Source organism: Chaetodon trifascialis, chromosome 8, assembly GCF_039877785.1.
Source record: "Chaetodon trifascialis isolate fChaTrf1 chromosome 8, fChaTrf1.hap1, whole genome shotgun sequence".
Lineage (NCBI taxonomy): Eukaryota > Metazoa > Chordata > Actinopteri > Chaetodontiformes > Chaetodontidae > Chaetodon > Chaetodon trifascialis.
Window position 1 is genome coordinate 25,964,430 of NC_092063.1, and position 19,125 is coordinate 25,983,554.

General features: G+C 41.2%; 2 protein-coding genes and 2 non-coding genes across 4 annotated transcripts; all 4 read left to right on the forward strand.

The window, feature by feature from the left end:
• The first annotated feature begins 950 nt into the window (after positions 1-950).
• rpl10 (ribosomal protein L10) lies at positions 951-5,603 on the forward strand. Its single transcript, XM_070968448.1, has 6 exons — positions 951-1,110; positions 2,285-2,343; positions 2,749-2,856; positions 3,966-4,104; positions 4,397-4,559; positions 5,387-5,603. The coding sequence occupies exons 1-6, from the start codon at positions 1,088-1,090 to the stop codon at positions 5,540-5,542; spliced, it is 648 nt and encodes a 215-aa protein (XP_070824549.1). The 5' UTR covers positions 951-1,087; the 3' UTR covers positions 5,543-5,603.
• Positions 2,510-2,642, forward strand: LOC139335804 (small nucleolar RNA SNORA70). The gene has a single exon (XR_011602448.1). It is a non-coding gene; the product is annotated as a small nucleolar RNA SNORA70 (small nucleolar RNA).
• On the forward strand, positions 5,096-5,228 carry LOC139335803 (small nucleolar RNA SNORA70). Its single transcript, XR_011602447.1, has one exon. It is a non-coding gene; the product is annotated as a small nucleolar RNA SNORA70 (small nucleolar RNA).
• Positions 5,604-10,617: 5,014 nt separating the features above from the next.
• dnase1l1 (deoxyribonuclease I-like 1) lies at positions 10,618-18,112 on the forward strand. The gene is made up of 9 exons (XM_070968716.1): positions 10,618-10,676; positions 14,717-14,892; positions 15,126-15,214; positions 15,397-15,486; positions 15,594-15,706; positions 15,813-15,925; positions 16,021-16,178; positions 16,710-16,806; positions 16,927-18,112. The coding sequence occupies exons 2-9, from the start codon at positions 14,743-14,745 to the stop codon at positions 17,071-17,073; spliced, it is 957 nt and encodes a 318-aa protein (XP_070824817.1). The 5' UTR covers positions 10,618-10,676; positions 14,717-14,742; the 3' UTR covers positions 17,074-18,112.
• Positions 18,113-19,125: the final 1,013 nt, after the last annotated feature.

The window sequence follows — 19,125 nt, forward strand, 5'->3', positions numbered from 1 at the left end:
TTTAAGCAGTATTTCTGTGTTATAGTTGGTTGAAGTATATCTAATTTGAACTGCTTTAAACTGTTGGTTTAGTGTAGTTTAGTCTATAGGAATGGATCATATTTTATAAATGAGCACATTTTATATGTAGAATCTTCATCCGAAAAGTAACTAGTAAGTATAATTGCTGAATAAATGAAGAGGAGGATGAACACTATAACACTATAACACTCCCTCTGAAATGTTTTGGGTAAAGCTATAGAGAACCTTAAAATACATACTTGAGTACAAGTACAAATTCCTCAAAATTATATTTCAGTGCAGTGCTTGAGTAAACTTACTCCGTTAATTTCCATCACTGTAAAATAACCACCGTTACAATTAATCACGCCTGAGTTGACCCGGTTGAGACATGGCAGCAGGTGTGTCGTGATTAGGGGCAGGAAGAGGTCAATTCTACCTGTGCTGATAGGCCGTTTTCAATTGACATTTGAGACTTAGACTTAGACTTTACTTTATTGACTCCAATTGGGTGTGTATATATACACACACACACACACACACACACACACACACACACACACACACACACACACACACACACACACACACATATATATATATATAAAGTGTATAAATAAAGAATAACGTTACAGTGTAACAGTCTGCCTGCATTTTGGAGTGTAAAGCAAACGTCCAATCAGGTTCATGTAGACGTAACGTAACGTCTCCCTGCGTGCATAAAAAATACACTTCCCAGCATTCACTTGAAGCTTATCAACTTACATCATTATTATTGATAATATTTTTTTTGACGATATATTTAAATATATTTTCTATATTAACCAATTTGTACTACAACAAATGCAAGCTGGAGCAAAAATAATGCTTTATTTAATAGAAAATGTGTTTTCATCTGACAACAATCGTCCATATGACGAAGCGGAAGTCCTCTCTACTTCCTTTCCTCCATTAGGTGAGTCTGTGGGGTGAGCGCGTTTTCTTCGGCTCTTCGTAAAATAAGCAGATTTCAAGTTCTTTTCCAGATATCGAAGCTCTGATTTAACGAAATAACACATTCATATTTGGTATTTCACAGATCGCAACCATGGGCCGCCGACCAGCCCGCTGGTAAGTTCTGACCTACATCGTTTCAGAACGGGAAAATTCAGTCTGTCAGAAGAAAATGGCAGCTGCTCTGGTGCGCACCATGTGCAGTGTGCTGGCATACCGGCAGCCCCTCTGTCAGACTTTAGTTTTATTGGAGTACGAGGACACAGTCCCGTGCCTGTTAGATGGTGTGTACTACACTTAGTGCTCGTCTTAATCAAGAAAGTTCTGTCATTACACTGATACAAAGCGCTAGCTTGTTAAAAGCGAGTTGAGCTAACGCAAGCTAGCTTAAAGCTAGCACTAGCATACTAATCCCAAACTTAGACACTTCTAAAATTTTCATCCAAATACACGTTACACCTCATTTGCTTATTCATCAAGTTCAGAATGACATTCCTTGTTTGGGTTTTGAGTAAGTTACGTTTCAGTTTTAAAGTAGTTAAAGTAGTAGGTTACAATCTTTTGATCAGTCACTTTTAACATCACTGCCTTTCCAGTTTCCTGCACATCGCAGTGAAGAATTTGAGTGCAGTGTTGACATCATGGTTCTTCATCAACCTGAACTTAAATAAAACTATCCACACTGTCTTGCAGCATGATGCAGACAATATTTAAGATGCATTATTTACACTCACCTTAGAAAGGTGAAATGAAACAAAATGTTGAAGACCAAAATTTGTAGGAAATGTAAACTACTAACAAGTATAATGTGTGTTGGTGTTTGTGTTGGCCTGATATCATATTCCTCCATCATAGTGAACTTGTGTTGTCTGAAAACTGTGTAAAAACATGTATGAGCCACATTGCTGCTCAGGGTGAAGTGTTCCTCTATGAACGCACGCCTTGTCCTGCTGACCTAACGCTCATTACACCTAATGTAGATGAATGTGGGTCTGAAGATGGTCCCAACTAAAGCGTGGTTTCCTCCTGTTTGAGGAATGCTTATTTAAAACTACACTTATCAGCTGTTTTACAAAATAATTGAGGCTTTTTAAAAATGCAACCATATTTGTCAACCATGTGTATCTTGTGTAATGAATGGGGGTCGGACTGACTGACTGTTAGACCTGGTCTTTTAATGGGACTTTGACCAGTAGAAAAATATCTGTCGTGATTCTTTCAGCAGCAGTTAAAGTGACTGCATGAGTTGTGTTGGTAAATCATAGCTTGTAACACTTTGTTTCTCCCACAGCTATCGTTACTGCAAGAACAAGCCCTACCCCAAGTCCCGCTTCTGCAGGGGTGTGCCTGGTAAGCTCTTTCCAGACTTTACTCAACATGTCCTGAAAATGTTTGGTTGAACAGTCAGTATAACAGCCAGTTTAGCAGAAATGTTTGTTTGAAATTGCAGCTCTTTTTTGGGGCTCAGATTGAGTGCACTGGGCCATTTTGTGTTCAAAGTATGCTGTTGATAATCCTGCAGTTTATTAAGCCGACCAGTTCTGCTCCGGTGCCTTTCTGGTGTGCAAAAGCTGCAGACAGTGACTCTTTGGTTGTGTATGTCCTCAGCTGGGAGGTGCTGAGTGCTTTAAGGGACCACTGAGACAATCCCATTGCTTGATTGTGACCATCATCCTTTGTGTACTGTTCTTTTCTGAGGTTAATTTTCTTGCCTGTCCTCTTTGTCAATTTAACCTTCTTTTCCACCGTATGTAGATCCTAAGATCAGGATCTTCGACTTGGGCAGGAAGAAGGCCAAGGTAGATGAGTTCCCCCTGTGCGGCCACATGGTCTCTGATGAGTACGAGCAGCTGTCTTCAGAAGGTGAGGAGTTGAGATGCCAGGTTTTTTTTTTTCTGCATGGGAGCAGAAATTCACATACTCTTGGTCCTAAATTTATCAAACCCCATTGGTACAACTGTGGCAAGCCACTGCTATTTCTTACGAAAAAATACTTCTCTGAAAAAATGAAATTAGGCAAATGCCTGTGGGAAAAGCACTGACATGTCATTTTCCCTTCCTCCATCAGCACATGCACACATGCCTATCTTTGAATTAGGGATGGTCCTAATGACTGATTTCTCTGATTAGACAGAAGCTCAAACTTAGACACGTTGACAAATCTAAAAGTAAGACAACACTCAGTCAATATTTTGCCCACTTTAATCTATAAGAATAAACATTGTCTGAAGCTGTGAAAACAGGCACTAAAAGTGTTTGTTTTAGCCACTGACAGAATCAGATTGTTACTGTAAATGTCTGACATTATGTAAAGGAAACCTACACAGATGGACATTTTTGTTACTGTTGGACATTCACAGAAACAGCTATTGCTGTAAAACACTAGTTTTACACACTAGTGTTTCTAACTGTGCACATCACTAACTTGAATGGACATGTTTGGAATATATAATGTGTTATATGTGTGGACATCACAGATTTAGATTTACATAGGGCTTTCTGTTGTGCATGTGCACTTGCAAACCAACACATGCTTGTCTGTTGCTGGTTTTGCTGTAGGTGTATCGATGTACAGTATCTGTGTGCCAGTAGAGTGGTGATTGATATGGGTGCCTTGGTGTGTGCATGTCTGTCTGTGGGTAAATCTGTGGTCACTGGGAGATGCGTGTATGTGTTTATCTTAGTGGGAAGGTTTTGGAGAAGAACATTTTGTGGCTACAGCGTGATGCAGTGATTTAGTGGGTTATTCTAGTGAACTGTTTTTATCTATCTGTGGATATATGTGTGGAAGAACTCTAAAGAAATGATCACCCAAAAACAAGAGCACAGAACAAGTGACAGCAAGCGCACAAATAAAAAGCTGATCACCAGCTGATGCTGGAATTGTCTTTGAATGCTGTCAGTGCAAGCTGAAGTTCAAGCACTAATGTCGGTTTGATTGTGATTCCTCCACCTCCCACTGCCCTCTGTAGCTCTGGAGGCTGCCCGTATCTGTGCTAACAAGTACATGGTGAAGACCTGTGGTAAGGATGGTTTCCACATCCGCATGCGTCTGCATCCCTTCCACGTCATCCGCATCAACAAAATGTTATCCTGCGCTGGAGCTGATAGGTGAGTGTCAGCTGTGTGTAGACGTTTGCTTCAGGCTCTGATGGACACAGTCAGTCCTCACTGCATAGAGACTCACAATAAAACAACTGATTTGGAACTTAGAAAGAAGCGTGTTTAAGAAATTGATTTTCTTTTTTACTCATTTTGCCAAGAGGGATTTTTACAAATTGATGCACTGGGCTAAGAAAATGCTGGGACATTTTGTGAACCAAATCCAGGTGATTTGAATAGCGTCATCACATTGATCGTATGTTCATCATTTTTGCTCTGCTCTCCATCTTCTGGTTGTCAGGCTCCAGACTGGAATGCGTGGTGCCTTTGGTAAACCCCAGGGCACCGTGGCCCGTGTACATATTGGTCAGGTGATCATGTCTGTTCGTACCAAGGCCCAGAACAAGGAGCACGTGGTTGAGGCACTGCGCAGAGCCAAGTTCAAGTTCCCTGGACGCCAGAAGGTAAATGAGCTCAAACCATGTGTTTATATTATTATTTCTGTTAGCTTTCTTGAACAATTACAACCCCAATTCCAAAAGTTAGGAGGCTGTGTAAAACAGAATGTGATAACTTGCACCTTTTTGACATTTACTCAATTGAAAATAGGATAATAATATTTAATGTTTGACCTCATCAGCTTCATGGAATTTGTAAATATATTCTTATTCTGAATTTGAAACAAACAAGTTGTGACAGGAGCAACTAAAGACTGGGAAAGATGTGGAATGCTCCAGAAACACCTGTTTGGAACATTCCACAGGTAAACAGGTTGATTGTAACAGGTGATGGTATCATGGTTGGGTATGAAAGGAGCATCCTGGAAAGGCTCAGTCGTTCACAAGCGAGGATGGAGGGAGGTTCACCACTTTGTGAACACATGATTGGATAAAGGATGTGACAGAGTCCCAACCTTATTTTTAGAATGAGTAGTAGAATATCACAGAGAAGGGGAATATATGAACTCAACATGCATCTCTGATGCTTTCATTGCACCGTTGTGCAGCTTATTAAGCCGACTGGTCTCACTGCCGTGTGGTGCCGGTGTGCAAAGGCTGCAGACAGTGACTCTTTGGTTGTGTATGTCCTCAGCTGGGAGGTGCTGAGTGCTTTAAGGGACCACTGAGACAAGGCTTATTTCGAGTCTTTCACAGGCTCTTTACTGTGTTAATTCAACCATTTGTAGATGTGTTTGTTTTTGTTTTTTTTAATTTAAAATACTTAACCATGCTTTTTGACCTGCAGTTATACTTACTGTAAACTTGACTTGTGCCATTATTCTCACCTGCAGATCCATATTTCCAAGAAGTATGGCTTCACCAAGTTCAATGCTTGCGACTTCGATGACATGATGGCTGAGAAGCGTCTGATTCCAGATGGCTGTGGCGTGAAGTACATCCCCAGCAGAGGCCCTCTGTCTCGCTGGAAGGCCCTGCACGCCATCTAGAGCTGCTGCAGGCTTTCTGTGACCACAGAATACCAATAAAAAGGGGTGATTACAAACGTGATTGTGGTGATGGCTTTGATTCTGATTTATTTCACAGAATTCCTACATTAGACAACTACATCGAATCTTGGTCTGTGGTACAGAGAATGCGTGTATTTATGTAGCCCAATATGACAAATCACAAATTTGCCTCAAGGGTCTCTACAGTCTGTCCAGCATACGACACACTCTATCCTTAGACCTCCACTTGACAGGAGGGGGAATTCATGTTAAGGGAAGTCTTGGAGCTGATCAAGTTGTAAGACTTGTTTTTCGTAGGAGTTCTGGTGGCAGAGAACACTTGAATGCATCATCCCAAGTCTGTGCATGAAGTTAATATCAAATGTGATGGACTTGTGTGGAGAAGGTCTGACCCAATGTGTGCACAACAATGCAGAACTTTTACTGTGCAACATATTAAAGATCCGTGCCCGTACAGAGGTCAGGTCGCAGGGTTCAGCATGCACGCTGGCATTTAAAACATACTGAAACATCAAAAACTGCTTCTAGTTGCTCATGAAGTGTTTAACTCCTTGGTCATGTTCAGTTTTCTTAGTATCTTATTTTAGTTCTTAAAGAGATGGACAAAAATGTTTGAGACTAACAATAGACTTCAATGTCAATATGAAAACAAAAACAATGGCATCAGTGTTCATTCATTCATTCTTTACTTCAGTGTGCCTAAATCATTACTTGTTGCTCTAGAAGTCCTAACCTGTTGAATGGAGGTCACCTGTGGAAGGTATGAGGGATACAAACGACCTCTGGAGCATAAACCCACCCTTGGTCTACCTAAAGAGAGTTGCATCATGGGAAACGTAGGTCCAGCATTTTTGGAGCTTGGCCTGTAGTTACCATAGCTGGGGCTGTCTTTTGAAGTCGTTACAGGTGTTCAAAGTTTGACTGAATCTCCAGCTTCATTTGAAATAACCCTGATGATGTCATCAGCAGGTATGCACATCTGACCTAATGAGCTCTACACTCTTCTTCTCACAGGTGAGTGTGTGTATCAGGTGTTGTATGGTTGGTTGTTGATTTAAATTTATAATTCAACAGAAGCGAGATTCATTCATTTCAAGTTGCAGCATTAAATTTGGCCTTGGTAGCACATTGATTGAAGATTGAAGGACTGAAAAATCCTAATGTCAAGAAGTAAAACTTTATTTGCAGGCTGCATGTTTTCATTGAATACCAGGGTACTTTCTAACTGGAGAGGTGTGCTGTGCATTTGTACTTTTATCTCCACCATGTACATGCTACATCAGTACAACCATGGTCTTAAAAGCTGAATCATGATACTGCATGAGGTTCTCTGTCTGTATTCCATATGAATGCTCGTGTGGCTCAGTTTCTGCTAGAACCAGGCATTTAACATCTGGATGCTTACATCTTGTTGCTATGCCCCCAGGTGGCAGCAAAATCATCTCATACAGGTTCAGACAACAAAAACTTGGTGCAGAAGGACATAGTATAATGGAAAGACTTTTTTAATCTGCATAATCCTGGTTATATTTAAGTTGTGTTGTAAATTTTCATTATGTCATAAGTATTTTTGCAGGTTCTATGTAGGTAAGATCACACAGGTCCATTTTTATTATTAGTCAGTGGTTACAGTGTACGTGCTATCAGTGGTTATCAAACCTACCGTATATCTGGACATCCTCAGACAGCTGCTTGAATGGGCCTCTATATAAAATTACTCTCTAATGACATCCAGAGACTCACATTTTGTCCAGTGTCCACTTCAGTCTCCTCTGCATAAAGCAGCAGCCACAAATAAATAAACTTGTTGCAAAGTGTTGTCATGTGGCTGACTCTCTCTATGACGTATCATCCTCACTTCACTGCAGCTGCAGATTCCCAGTGTGCTCTAAATCCTGCTGTATGTCCAGATTTACCAGCATACTCTGAACTGGTTTGTCCCTGGCTTTGTCTTCATCATATCCAACATGAAATGAATTGATACAGTTCATATACACACTGTAGAATCTATGACGTTAATGTGTCATCACTGAAGGACATGTTCTTCTTTTCTTCCCCCTGCCCGTCTACCTTTGCATGATACTTGATAGTGGACTGGTCAGGTGCTACTACCACCAGGTCCATGAAGAGGAGGAGTCTGACAGACACATGGCTGTAGAGATGACATAATCATTTCGATTGGTAGTTCAAAGAGTCGTCCTGTTTCAACAGTGACAAACAAAAGAGTAAAGGAAGAGAGCTGACTCTCACACACAAATGAGACCATTTAGATTTAAAAGTTCTCTCTGCACTGCAGTCCCTCTGACTGCTGCCACTACTGCTGGCCTGCTGATTACTGACTAAACTTAAATCCAGAGAATCAGAGAGACACACTCCATGGTTGAAGGTTCACCTTACCAGAGGATTTTAATACTACTACTACTACTACTACTTATAATAATAATAATAATAATAATAATAATAATAATAATAATAATAATAATAATACTGTTTCGATGTAAGATTAAACAACTATAACAACCATAATGTCCTCAGACCCCGGCAGTCTGCTTGCCTTTATTTTAGTGCCCTCCACTGGTGTTTTGTTTTGTGTATCGTCACTGTCATTATTCATCTCATGGACACTGATAGACATTTGGCTGATTTTCATGGACAAAAACAACTATACACCTGCAAAGAGTTAGAATTTATTCATTCAGTTCTGCATCACTAATATGTATCCTTTTTAGATTAATTTTAGCTCAATTTTCTGTTTGGGGATTTTGAACTGATGTTTCAGAAGTCTGCTTCAGCTGTGAAACCTTTTAACTGCAAAGTAGGTTTTCACATACAAGGACTTTGCCTTGTATTGAAAATACTGAAAATGTGTTATTTAAATGAAGAAGTTCTACAGTTTTGTGCACTAATGTGCAAAAGTCCACAGTAACAATGTTTGTAGTAATCCAAAAGAGATGTTACACATTCAATCCGATTGCATAGACCTCACATCAATGTAATGTGTAGAAATGCATCATTTTCTTTGGCAGTTTAAACTTCTTCAGCTGCCACAGAAAGTACATCCTCTGCTGGGCTTTCTTGGTGATAGTACTGAAGGCAGAGCTGATATTCAGCTCCCACTTTGAGGTCCTGTGTGATGATGGTGTCTCAGGAGGTGGACAGCTGAGAAGAGCAGAGGGGAAAGGACGCAGTCAGTGCTGACAGTCCAAGAGTAAGAGGTCAAGTCCACAAACAGGATCATGGCATGGGTTCCTGAGGAGTCCAGGTGCTGGAGGATGAAGTGTACAGCCATGTTTACCGCATGTCTCCATTGAGGCGTTATCAGTCATCAGAGCTTCAAGGTGGATGGAGAGACAGAATCTGGCCTGGCTGCTTTCAATTCAATTCAATATTCCTTTATTTGTCCCACGAGGGGAAATTCCAAAAATTCCTTTGTTGGGGATCTGCCCCTAAAAACACATTGATGTCCCTCTGCAAGATGAAGAGAGTCATAATTGTGGCTGGACAGGCAGAGGCTTCTGAGCTGGGCAGTGGTGGATGTGATAGTAGAATTCATTCACGTGATTGGCCCGATGCAAGTCACTAATGGAGTCGCGGGCTTTAGATTTGTGATCTGAGCCCCTTCCAGACACATGCAGAGTTGCTGGCCGAGAACTGGTGAGAGTCATTTAACATCTCACACCACCTTGCTAAACCTGTACTTTGACTCAGTAAACCTGTCCCTGTCTCCACTCCTAAATGACTCTTCGATCTAATCTGAGTTTAGCTGTGAACCAGGGTTTGTCAGTGTTTGAGCACCCTGGTGTGTGACACCACAGCCTCTGTGAACTTTCATTTCTGTTGCTGGAGTTTCTAGCAGTTTGTTCAGTTTGCTGTCTGGGGTTTGATAGACCTCAAACACAAATAATGTCACTGTGTAGGAAAACATGCTGTTTCTTAACCTGTGAATAACTTTTCTGCCAACAGAAATAACATAAATTTCTTCGAGTGTAGCCCACATTACATGCCGTATAAAACATGAAATATTTCCTTATGTGGTGTATCAATCATGCATTGGTCATTTTTAGATTTTGTCAGTGTGTCCAAATTCTTGGTGTCATTGTGTAAATATAACAGAGACCGTATTGTGCTTTAAAGTCTCACTCTTTGATATACTAACTACTATGAAGCACTTGTGCATACTTTATTTGTACTGTCCACACAGCTGCTACACTCCAGCTTGATCATACTGTATGTGCTAATGTGATTATTGTACTTAATGACGGTGGTAAAATAAAGTACCATGATAATGTGAAGATAAAGAGCTGGAAATTGGGAAACAATTGATTATTAAAATTCAGCGATGCTGGGGGTGACATCTGAACAGAAATGGCTTTTTTAGTTCTTTCTGCAATACCAGGGTGCATATGAGTAAGAGGTTATTTTTAGAGTGACTCCACCCTGTTCCTCTTGTGTGAGCCCACCCTCTCTGCCTGTTCCGCCCATTCCTTCCAAAGTGCGCAGTGAGTATAGAGAAGTGCACGACACGACCATAACTGCTTCGGTTTGTTTCAAAAACAGACAGTTTTCCACCAGATTGCATGGAATTTCTTTAACTGTGTTTAACAGAGTGCATGTGTGTGTGATTGTGAGAGTCATAGTGTGGGATTGAAAAGACTGAGGGAAGAGTTCTGAGTAAGAGAAGTGAAATGAAAGAACAAAAGACAGGAAGTGGGAAAGACTTTCCCCCTCAGAATCTACAATTGCTATGTAAGCTGCTGTGTAAGGTTTAATGTGTCTTATCTCACATGAATGCTGATGTCTACTGCCTAATTCACTCCATAAGCAAATGTTACTGTTTACGACAGCTGTTCTATAGCTGAACACTTTATATGAATGCCACACAAGGGCTGCCTTCAAAGTTCATTGTGTTTGGCTGACAAGCCAATCAATCAGAAGTGAAGAGACAAAGCCAACAAGTAAAGACATATCTTAGGTATCTCCTCCTATCTTAGGAAGCTCTCCTGGCAGCACAGTATCGACTGCACCTCCACAGCTGGGAGTCCCTCCTCCAGGAAACACAGCTTCAAGTTTCACTGCAGAGAAACAAACACAAGCCCCAGGAGCTAAAGAGCTGGTAAGTTTCTGTCCTTCACTTTGACCTACTGTTATTCTGTCAGAAAGTGAGTCAAGGAAAACAGATCTTACCAGATCATGGCTGATAAACTGAGGTGTATGTGTGTGAGTGTGTGTAACGGAGAAAAAATACAGGCAGTATATTTGTTTCACCCCTGACCCTGAAACGGACAGAACTGACAGTCTCTGTCGGCTTTGTCCACACTAACGCGTCCCTTTGTTAAAACAAAAAACTGTTAAAACCGTTGGAGAAATGATCTCCGTCTGCGCAGAGCCGGTGAAAAAGACAGTTGACACACTCTCTGGACTGCTGGTCACGTGGCGCACGCAGCGTTCAGTCCGTCCAGCCAATCCGCGCTGTCAGCATGTTTAAACGGACACAAACAGGAATCAGCAGTGACTCTGTCTGCAGGACTTTCAGCATTAACACTTAATGTTTGTGGCTGGCTGCACTTTAATTCCACACAGCAGTGTTTTGTGGGGAGCAGCAGAGAGACAGCAGGAATCACTTTTTCTCTTTCATTCTGGAGGGAAGGCTCCTGCTCCCATAATGTACAATACATTTCCAACAGTGGTGGAAAGTCACTCATCAAGTACTGCACTTTACTACAATTTCAAGGTACTTGCACTGTACTTGAGTATTTCCATTTTCTGCTACTTCTATCCCACTACATCTCATAGGCAAACATTGTACTTTTTACTCCACTATAGTTATAGCTTATGCCACTTTGCAGATTCAGATTAATAACACAAAATATAATGAAGAAATAAATGATGATGTAATATTGTGGACAAGATAAGATGAGCTTCAGGGTAAAATTCACACAAATTAACCCAGCAGTTAGAAAATAGCTCCACCTTTACCAGCTGCAACATTCAAGTCATGTGTGTATTCATACATCAATGATTATAATTCAGTAATATACAATATACAGTGGGCCATTCTTCATAATGAGTACTTTTACTTTTTGTACTGGAAGTATATTTTAATGCGAAAACTTCTGTATTTTTTACTTCAGTCAGATTTAGAATGCAGGACTTCGACTTGTAACAGAGTATTTCTACACTGTAGTATCGTTACTTTAATTTCAGTAAAGGATCTGAGTACTTTTTCCACAACTCATTTACAGTATGTATGCAGTAATATTGTTCCTTATGTTAACATCTTTACATCAACATGTACAACAAGTGAATATCAATGAATGTCAGCAGCTGCTCAGTTTAAGTCAAGAAGGAAGTTTGGTCAATCAATGCGAAATAAACAAGACAACCAGCTGCATCCAACAAAACATTTGACTCTATACTATATCCAGAGAGAGAGTAGATAAGTTTTTCTTTTTGCTCCTCCAGGTAGAGAAAGATGGCAGAAAGCAGGCCAGGAAAGACACACAGGTGTTCAGAATAGCCATTACATACATTCTAACCCTGTGGATTCTGAAGCAGAATTCATAACATAACACTGGTAAATAAAATGTTAGATTTTTTCAGGGTGGCAGGTGGTCCTGTTAGGAATAGCTTGCCTCCTGTACACGTAGGCAGTAGTAGCATTATAAAATGAACAGCAGCTGCTAGCATAGAGAATAATCATGCATCAGTGGAATCGGGAAGTGGAACATGGGTGTCTGCATCACTGTTTCTAAAGAATGCAGCTGCGTTTCATTCCCCTTTAGCTGCCCCTCAGCACTCTGAGAAACCCCCGCCGCCATCATAAGTGTTGTTCCACTTAACTGAAAACTGAAGCGAACTTTTTGTGATTGATCCTCAGAGGGCTGAGGGAGCAAGTCAGCAACAACGGCAAGGAAAAGAGCACCGTGCAAACATTTGAGCACTGCAACACATTTGAGCTCTCAGAGAACTTTTACTAAGGTCTCAGACCTTAATTAGCCTGGCAGTGTGGTGGCTTGATCACAAACATTGTTAGCAAAGGCCAAGTGATACAAATTTCAAAGCTTCGTAGATACTCTGACTCTTCTGAGCAACTGCTAGCAATCTGAAAATTAAAATTATTGATGCCCACAAAACAGCAAAAGGCTATAAAAAGACAGCAAAGTGTTTTCAAGTCACCATTTCCTCAGTTCATAATGGAGCCTCTGTGCGACATCTGCTGCTATGTAATACCAAAGGCTGAGGGCAAGTGAATGAGGGGAGTGGAACTATTAATGAAACGCAGGGTACATCTGTGCCGTTCCAAGCTAAAACACAATCCTGGAGTGAACTAAAACAGGATCAGCAGCGTTTCCAAAACCCTGTTTTACAGCTTTGGGGAAAAAAAAGTAGAGTAGTGTGGACGTGACGTGAATGTAGCTAAAGTTATGCCTTTCAAAATGAAAACACATTAGAGTGGATGTATCCTGTGTGTTTGACAGTTGATCTTCTTGACAACCGTTCACCCGATTCACTTCACACTTGGCGGGTGTATTGCTGAGGAACATAGGAAGGACAGTGCTGATTGTGAAATTGTTTAGATGAGCAGTTGTCAAGAAAGCTGCAAGCAGCAATACAGGAGCGGAACTTTGCCCTGCAGAGTCCCCGCAGTTATAGATTCAGCAGTTTCAGATCCATTTCTTGTGATTGTACAGTTTGTTGCTTTGGCCTACATTCAGCGAATTAACTATCATTTAGCAAAGAAACAGAAATAACAATAATGATTATTGTTGTAGAATTAGTGCATTGTGATAATATTGTGTTGTTAATAAAGTTAAAAAAAAAAAAAAGAAGTTATAGAAATAAATTGGGGGCACATGCTGGGTCTTGAACTGTGGGGGCTCTCCAGCTCTGGTCAATTTGTGGTCAGGTCAATAACATTGAGACCGGAGGCCAAACAACCAGCCTGTCCTGAGCACACACTGCACCACTGACATGACGTGAGCAGAGCAGCATTTGAAGCTCCTGCCCCTTGTTGTCATGTTAATGTCTGCTTGAGACAGGAGGCTTTACAGTATGTGTGACTGTGTGTGCTATGAGTGAATCAATCCCATGTGCCTTTGTGCCTGTGTGCTGAGCAAATAGAAGTTGAGACATAATAGCAGCGACTGGGCTTTTCTTCTGATAGTTGTGTTTAAGCTTTTTCCAAGGCTCAATCAATAAAACATGACAATGACAGTACTCAAGTTTAAACAATAGAAACACATGTTTTTAAGACTTTATTAGACGTACACACTGAGCTCTATCAAAATGAAAAATTCATCTTAATTTTGAGTGACCACAACTGAAAAACGTTAATCAACAGCTGTGCCTGCATCAAATGACTAAACTGTACAAAGTCTGAAAGGGAATATTGTGGGTTGATGGACTGAATCGCTTTCTTGCTGAGTCTAGCTGTCATTTTTACATTTCTGTTTATGCTTAGCTCTGTCAGCTTCAGAGATGCTGCCAGTATTTATTAACTTTGAACATAGCCAGGTTTGCAGTTTCCCCCAGTCTTTATGCTAAGCTAAGATATTCACCTCTTGGCTATAGCACCACCACAATTTGACTGTTGCGAAAAACTTTTTAAAATTGTAAATTTGCTTTCAACTGGCAGGTAGAGAATTCCAGAGGGCTGTGCATTAAAATGAGAATGCAGTTTGTGCAAAGGAAGTCTTACAGTGTTTAATGTGAAAATCTGGTTGGTCTAGCAGTCAGGCCTGTGCATTTTTATGCCTCCACACCGGCGACAGTCGTGGTTGGAGGCCCTATGCTTGCAGGTTGTCTGTCTGTCTGTCCCATTCTCGTAAACAGGAGCTCTTAGGCTCACCTTGAAGGAATTTCTTCAAATTTGGTACAAACTATTACTGGGACTCAAGGATAAACTGGTTAAATTTTGACCTTTACCTAAAGTCAAAGGTCACTGTGACCTCAACTGGTGACTTCACTGGTTGGGGAAGGCAACGAGGAGGCGGTTGTCTCATGAGGCCTTTCTGATGGAACGTTCACTTGTGTCCAGATTTCTATAATATGTGAATTTACAGTAACTGCTCTTTCTGCAGTTTTTGTGTACACAAACTGTAGATGTTTAATCTGATCTGATTGTGCTTTTGTGTTTTTATTGTTACAAACAAGGTTACTTTCACTTGCAGCTGTGTGCCATGAGGTCCTCTTCCCTCCTCCTGCTCTTCTTCCTCATGGGAGTGGTTGATATTCAAGGGGCTTCAGATTTTAGAATCTGTGCCTTCAACCTGCATCACTTTGGGGAATCCAAGTCGAAGAAGAGCAATGTCATGCATACTCTTACCAGGGTAAGACAAAGACACATTTGGCTGAGATGCTTTGATAGTTGAACTCTGTCTTGATTGTCAGTGGGTAAATGTTCTTATTCATTCCAGTTTAGATTACAACCCTCAACTTACTCTAGTACTACTATGTACTCACTAGCAATAACATAGCTAGCATCGTCATGCCCAACATGCAGCTGCCACCTCTGTCTGTTATCGTCTAAGTCGCTGTTTCAGTTCTGTGATATCTGTTCCAGATCATTGCTCGCTGTGATGTGTGTTTGCTTCAGGAAGTGAGAGACAGTAAAGAAAGAGCTATACTGCTGCTGCTTGACCGCCTTAACAGGTGATGAATCACTTGCTTTCAAACCCATGCACACATAAACACAGTAAACACAACTACACAGTCCCATCAGTACAGTACAACACATCTGTCAGTCATGACCACCCCTCACACACAGAGACAGAGTTAGCTCAAAGAGCAGTATTAACAGTGTCCTCTGTTCTGTCCATTGATCTTTCAATCAGGTATGACACTAAACATGCGTATGATGCTGTGGCCAGCGAGAGACTGGGCAGGTCCGACTCATACCAGGAGCAGTATGTATTTGTTTACAGGTGAGCTGAACTATGTGTCTACGCTCATGCCTCTTTGCTGCTCAACGCACCAGTATCTTAAAACATGTTAAGTACTAACTGCAATGTGTTTGTGTGAATGTGTGCAGGACAGACACAGTGACACTCACTGGCCACTATCAGTACCCAGATGAACTACCAGGAGATGTTGATGCTTTCTCCAGAGAGCCTTTTGTTGTCCGTTTCAAAGCCCCCCAAACAGGTGAGTTCTCTACACTCAGAATAACCATTTAAGATGCTGAAAAGCCTGGCGATGTTTAGGCATATAAACACCTTTCCCTCCCTCCCTCCAAACCCCATAAATTCAGCCATAAAGGAGTTTGTCCTCATACCTCAGCACACCAGTCCAACAAACACCACTAAGGAGCTTGATGCACTGTATGACGTCTTGCAACACGTGAAGAGGATGTGGAAAACCGAGGTAAGGTTTGCTGAATGTAACTAAAACTGAAGCTGAAGTTCAGTTGACTTTGTAGTCTTAACACCTATGTTGGTGTGTATGGTGTATATGAGCAGAATGTGATGCTACTCGGGGACTTCAATGCCGACTGCGGCTACCTTGCTAAGAAGAACAGGAAGGATGTGCGCCTGATCACAGAGAAGAACCTCTTTTGGCTCATTCCAGATAAGACTGACACCACTGTGCGATCAACCACCTCCTGCACCTATGACAGGTGAGCTCACACTCACCATAAGGTCTGGTCCAGACCATCCAGCCCCATTGTTCTGGGTGTGCCCCAGGTTGCCAGGCCTGCCAAGCACAGTGTCACAAATGTATTGATTATATCTCAGTGACCTGACTGGAGGCCGCTGTATTTGCATCCTCTAGTGTGTTGTCACTGTGGCAGTTAGTTTGGGTCTCTGTGTAGCAACACACAGAAACTCCTCAACTACACCTGGCACTTAATCTGAATGGCATAGTGAACTCAATCTGAGCTTGCTTGGTTAGGTGCTAACGGGACAATAAAGTTCCCACATTTTATTCAGAAGACATTTGTATCATTTGCCTCTTGTCTCACAGGGAGTTACAAACCATGTCACTTCCATTGTGTCACCAGTGAAAATCGCAATTCACCAAAGTTAAACTTGATGTAAAAGTCTGGGACAATTTACTTGGGCCCCATAAACGAAACCACTGATCACTGCAACTACATTAAAATGTCAGTGTTTCTGAATGCTGGTTTCCATTCTGTGTGTTACAATAGGATCGTTGTGCATGGGGAAAGATTTGCCAGAGCAATTGTGCCTTTATCAGCCAAACCATTTAACTTCCAAATGGAATACCGACTCACAGAGGACCAGGTAACAGAAAAATAAAAATAACAGTAATGTATGCAAGCAATCCTATATAAAACATAAATTCTGTTCTGCAGATGTATGTTGAGGTTGGTTAATGTTTTTTTTTGTGTGGTTTCTGTTCAGGCACTTGAGGTTAGTGACCATTACCCAGTGGAAGTCCTGCTGAAAGAAGTCCCCTTCAATGGTGGCACTGGAACAAAGGACACTCAATCAAAGTTATTTTTTTTGTTTATTCTCAGCCATCTCGTCCTCCAAGTGTTAACATGGTAGTTTGAAATGAAATATATGTGGACTTTGTTATCTCAGTCTGAGGACAATTTGGGGACAACTTACAGCATGAACTGATGAGAGCTTCATGATTCCCCAGTACATGGAGTCCAACTTGCCAAATATCACAGATAACACTCCACACAAATGGCTCAGGGTTAGGAAAAACCTCAGAAAATTACAGAACTGTTGACATTTACCAATATGCGATGCACCATATTGCACAACAATGTATTTACCTGTGTATCCACATGGAATACCTCAGTACGATGAATCTCTCCTTCATAGCACTGCAGAGAAAACAGTAAAGATGCTGGTAGATGTGAAAATGTTGATAAATCACTACCTCAGATTAGTAATCTGTTCGATTGATGTCAGTTTAGGAAAATTGGACCCTTTCATTCATTCTCTCAAAATGATCCAAGGCAGAGAGGAACAGGTGCCTATTAGGTTTCTATAAACTGCCACCGCTGAGTTTCTATGAACTGGATGATATCTGCAGTATTATCATGTTTTTATAGCAAACAATCCAAATAAATAAATGCTATGAATTTAAGGAAATTAGTCAAGTATTTCAAAGGCACTAAACTGTACAGAGCACATAAATTACTAATGTGATGGAACAATTTGTCAAATGTTTCTCCATAAGTTGGAGCTGCAGCATAGAGGAGAGAAGTTGAGGTAATTACCACCTAAACGTAGTGTTAGTTCAGGCACGCCACTGAGGCCAAGCTCTGCTCACAATCCCAGCACATCAGATGATAGCAGCTAATCTCAAAGCAGCCCACATCAGTAGATGGCTCAGCTGATTCAATTCTATTTATCAAATTACTTAATCTCATTCAGGGCGCTCATTTAAGATGCTGCAACTTGCTTACCTTTGCTGCTTCCTCTGCAAGCTGCTCTGCAGTTGAAGTGGCTCCGACTGACTGAACTATTACAAAATGTTGATGTCTTACTAAATATACAAGCTATGCACTTTTTAAATACAATAGATGAGATTGGTTTTGGAATGCTATATATGATATATTAAACTTGTCATAAACAAGTCATGTCTGCTGAGCTCTCTAATCACATGTCAAACCTTTGAATATGCTGTTCTGTTTTTTGTTTGTTCGCTATCTCAGTCTCTCCTATTCTCTCTGACTCCACTATACAATCACAAAAAAAAACATGCAAACGTTTCAACGTAGGTGCATTGCATGGTACAATTAAGCAATTAACATACAGTAATGCTCTATGGCATGTATGAACATGCTGAGCGGGCCCATCTGATTCTGGTTTTGTATCAAGATGGCAAGAGGAAAAAATGACTGTTAAAGAGGGTTCACTGTTGGGACATGGATGGCAGCAGCTTCAGTCTATGTGCTTGTTAAGGCTGCCAGAGGAAAGAGAGAAGGGAGAGAGGGATGGAAAAAAAGCTCCCCATGTCTACCCCCAACACTGTCCATAATCACATCAAACAGGTTTTAATTAGATTCACATCCAGATCAGAGTCTTCTTAGTAAATTCACAGTTCATATTGATGGCAGCTAAAACTAGTGAAATGGTTTCATAAGGAAGTTTTGTGTTGTTATTTTGTAAAATGAGTTTTCTTATCAGAGACTGGGTGTTAGATGATCACCACAGTTTCAAGGTGGACACCCTAGATTAGCGAATTAGAAAAGATAAGACTTTATTGATCCCATTGATTTATTGAGTGCGCGTGCCTCACAGCAAGAAGGTTGCCGGTTCGATTCCCAGGTCAGGCCTTTCTGTGTGAAGTTTGCATGTTCTTCCCGTGCATGCGTGGGTTCTCTCCGGGTACTCCGGCTTCCTCCCACAGACCAAAACATGCTCATTAGGTTAATTGGTGACTGTGAGTGTGAATGGTTGTATGTCTGTATATGTTGCCCTGCGATCGGCTGGCGACCAGTCCAGGGTGTACCCAGCCTCCCGCCCGTTGACAGCCGAGATAGGCTCCGGCCCCCCCCGCGACCCCGAAAGGGATAAGCGGCATAGAAAATGGATGGATGGATGATCCCACACCAGGGAAATTAAGTCATTACAGAAAAG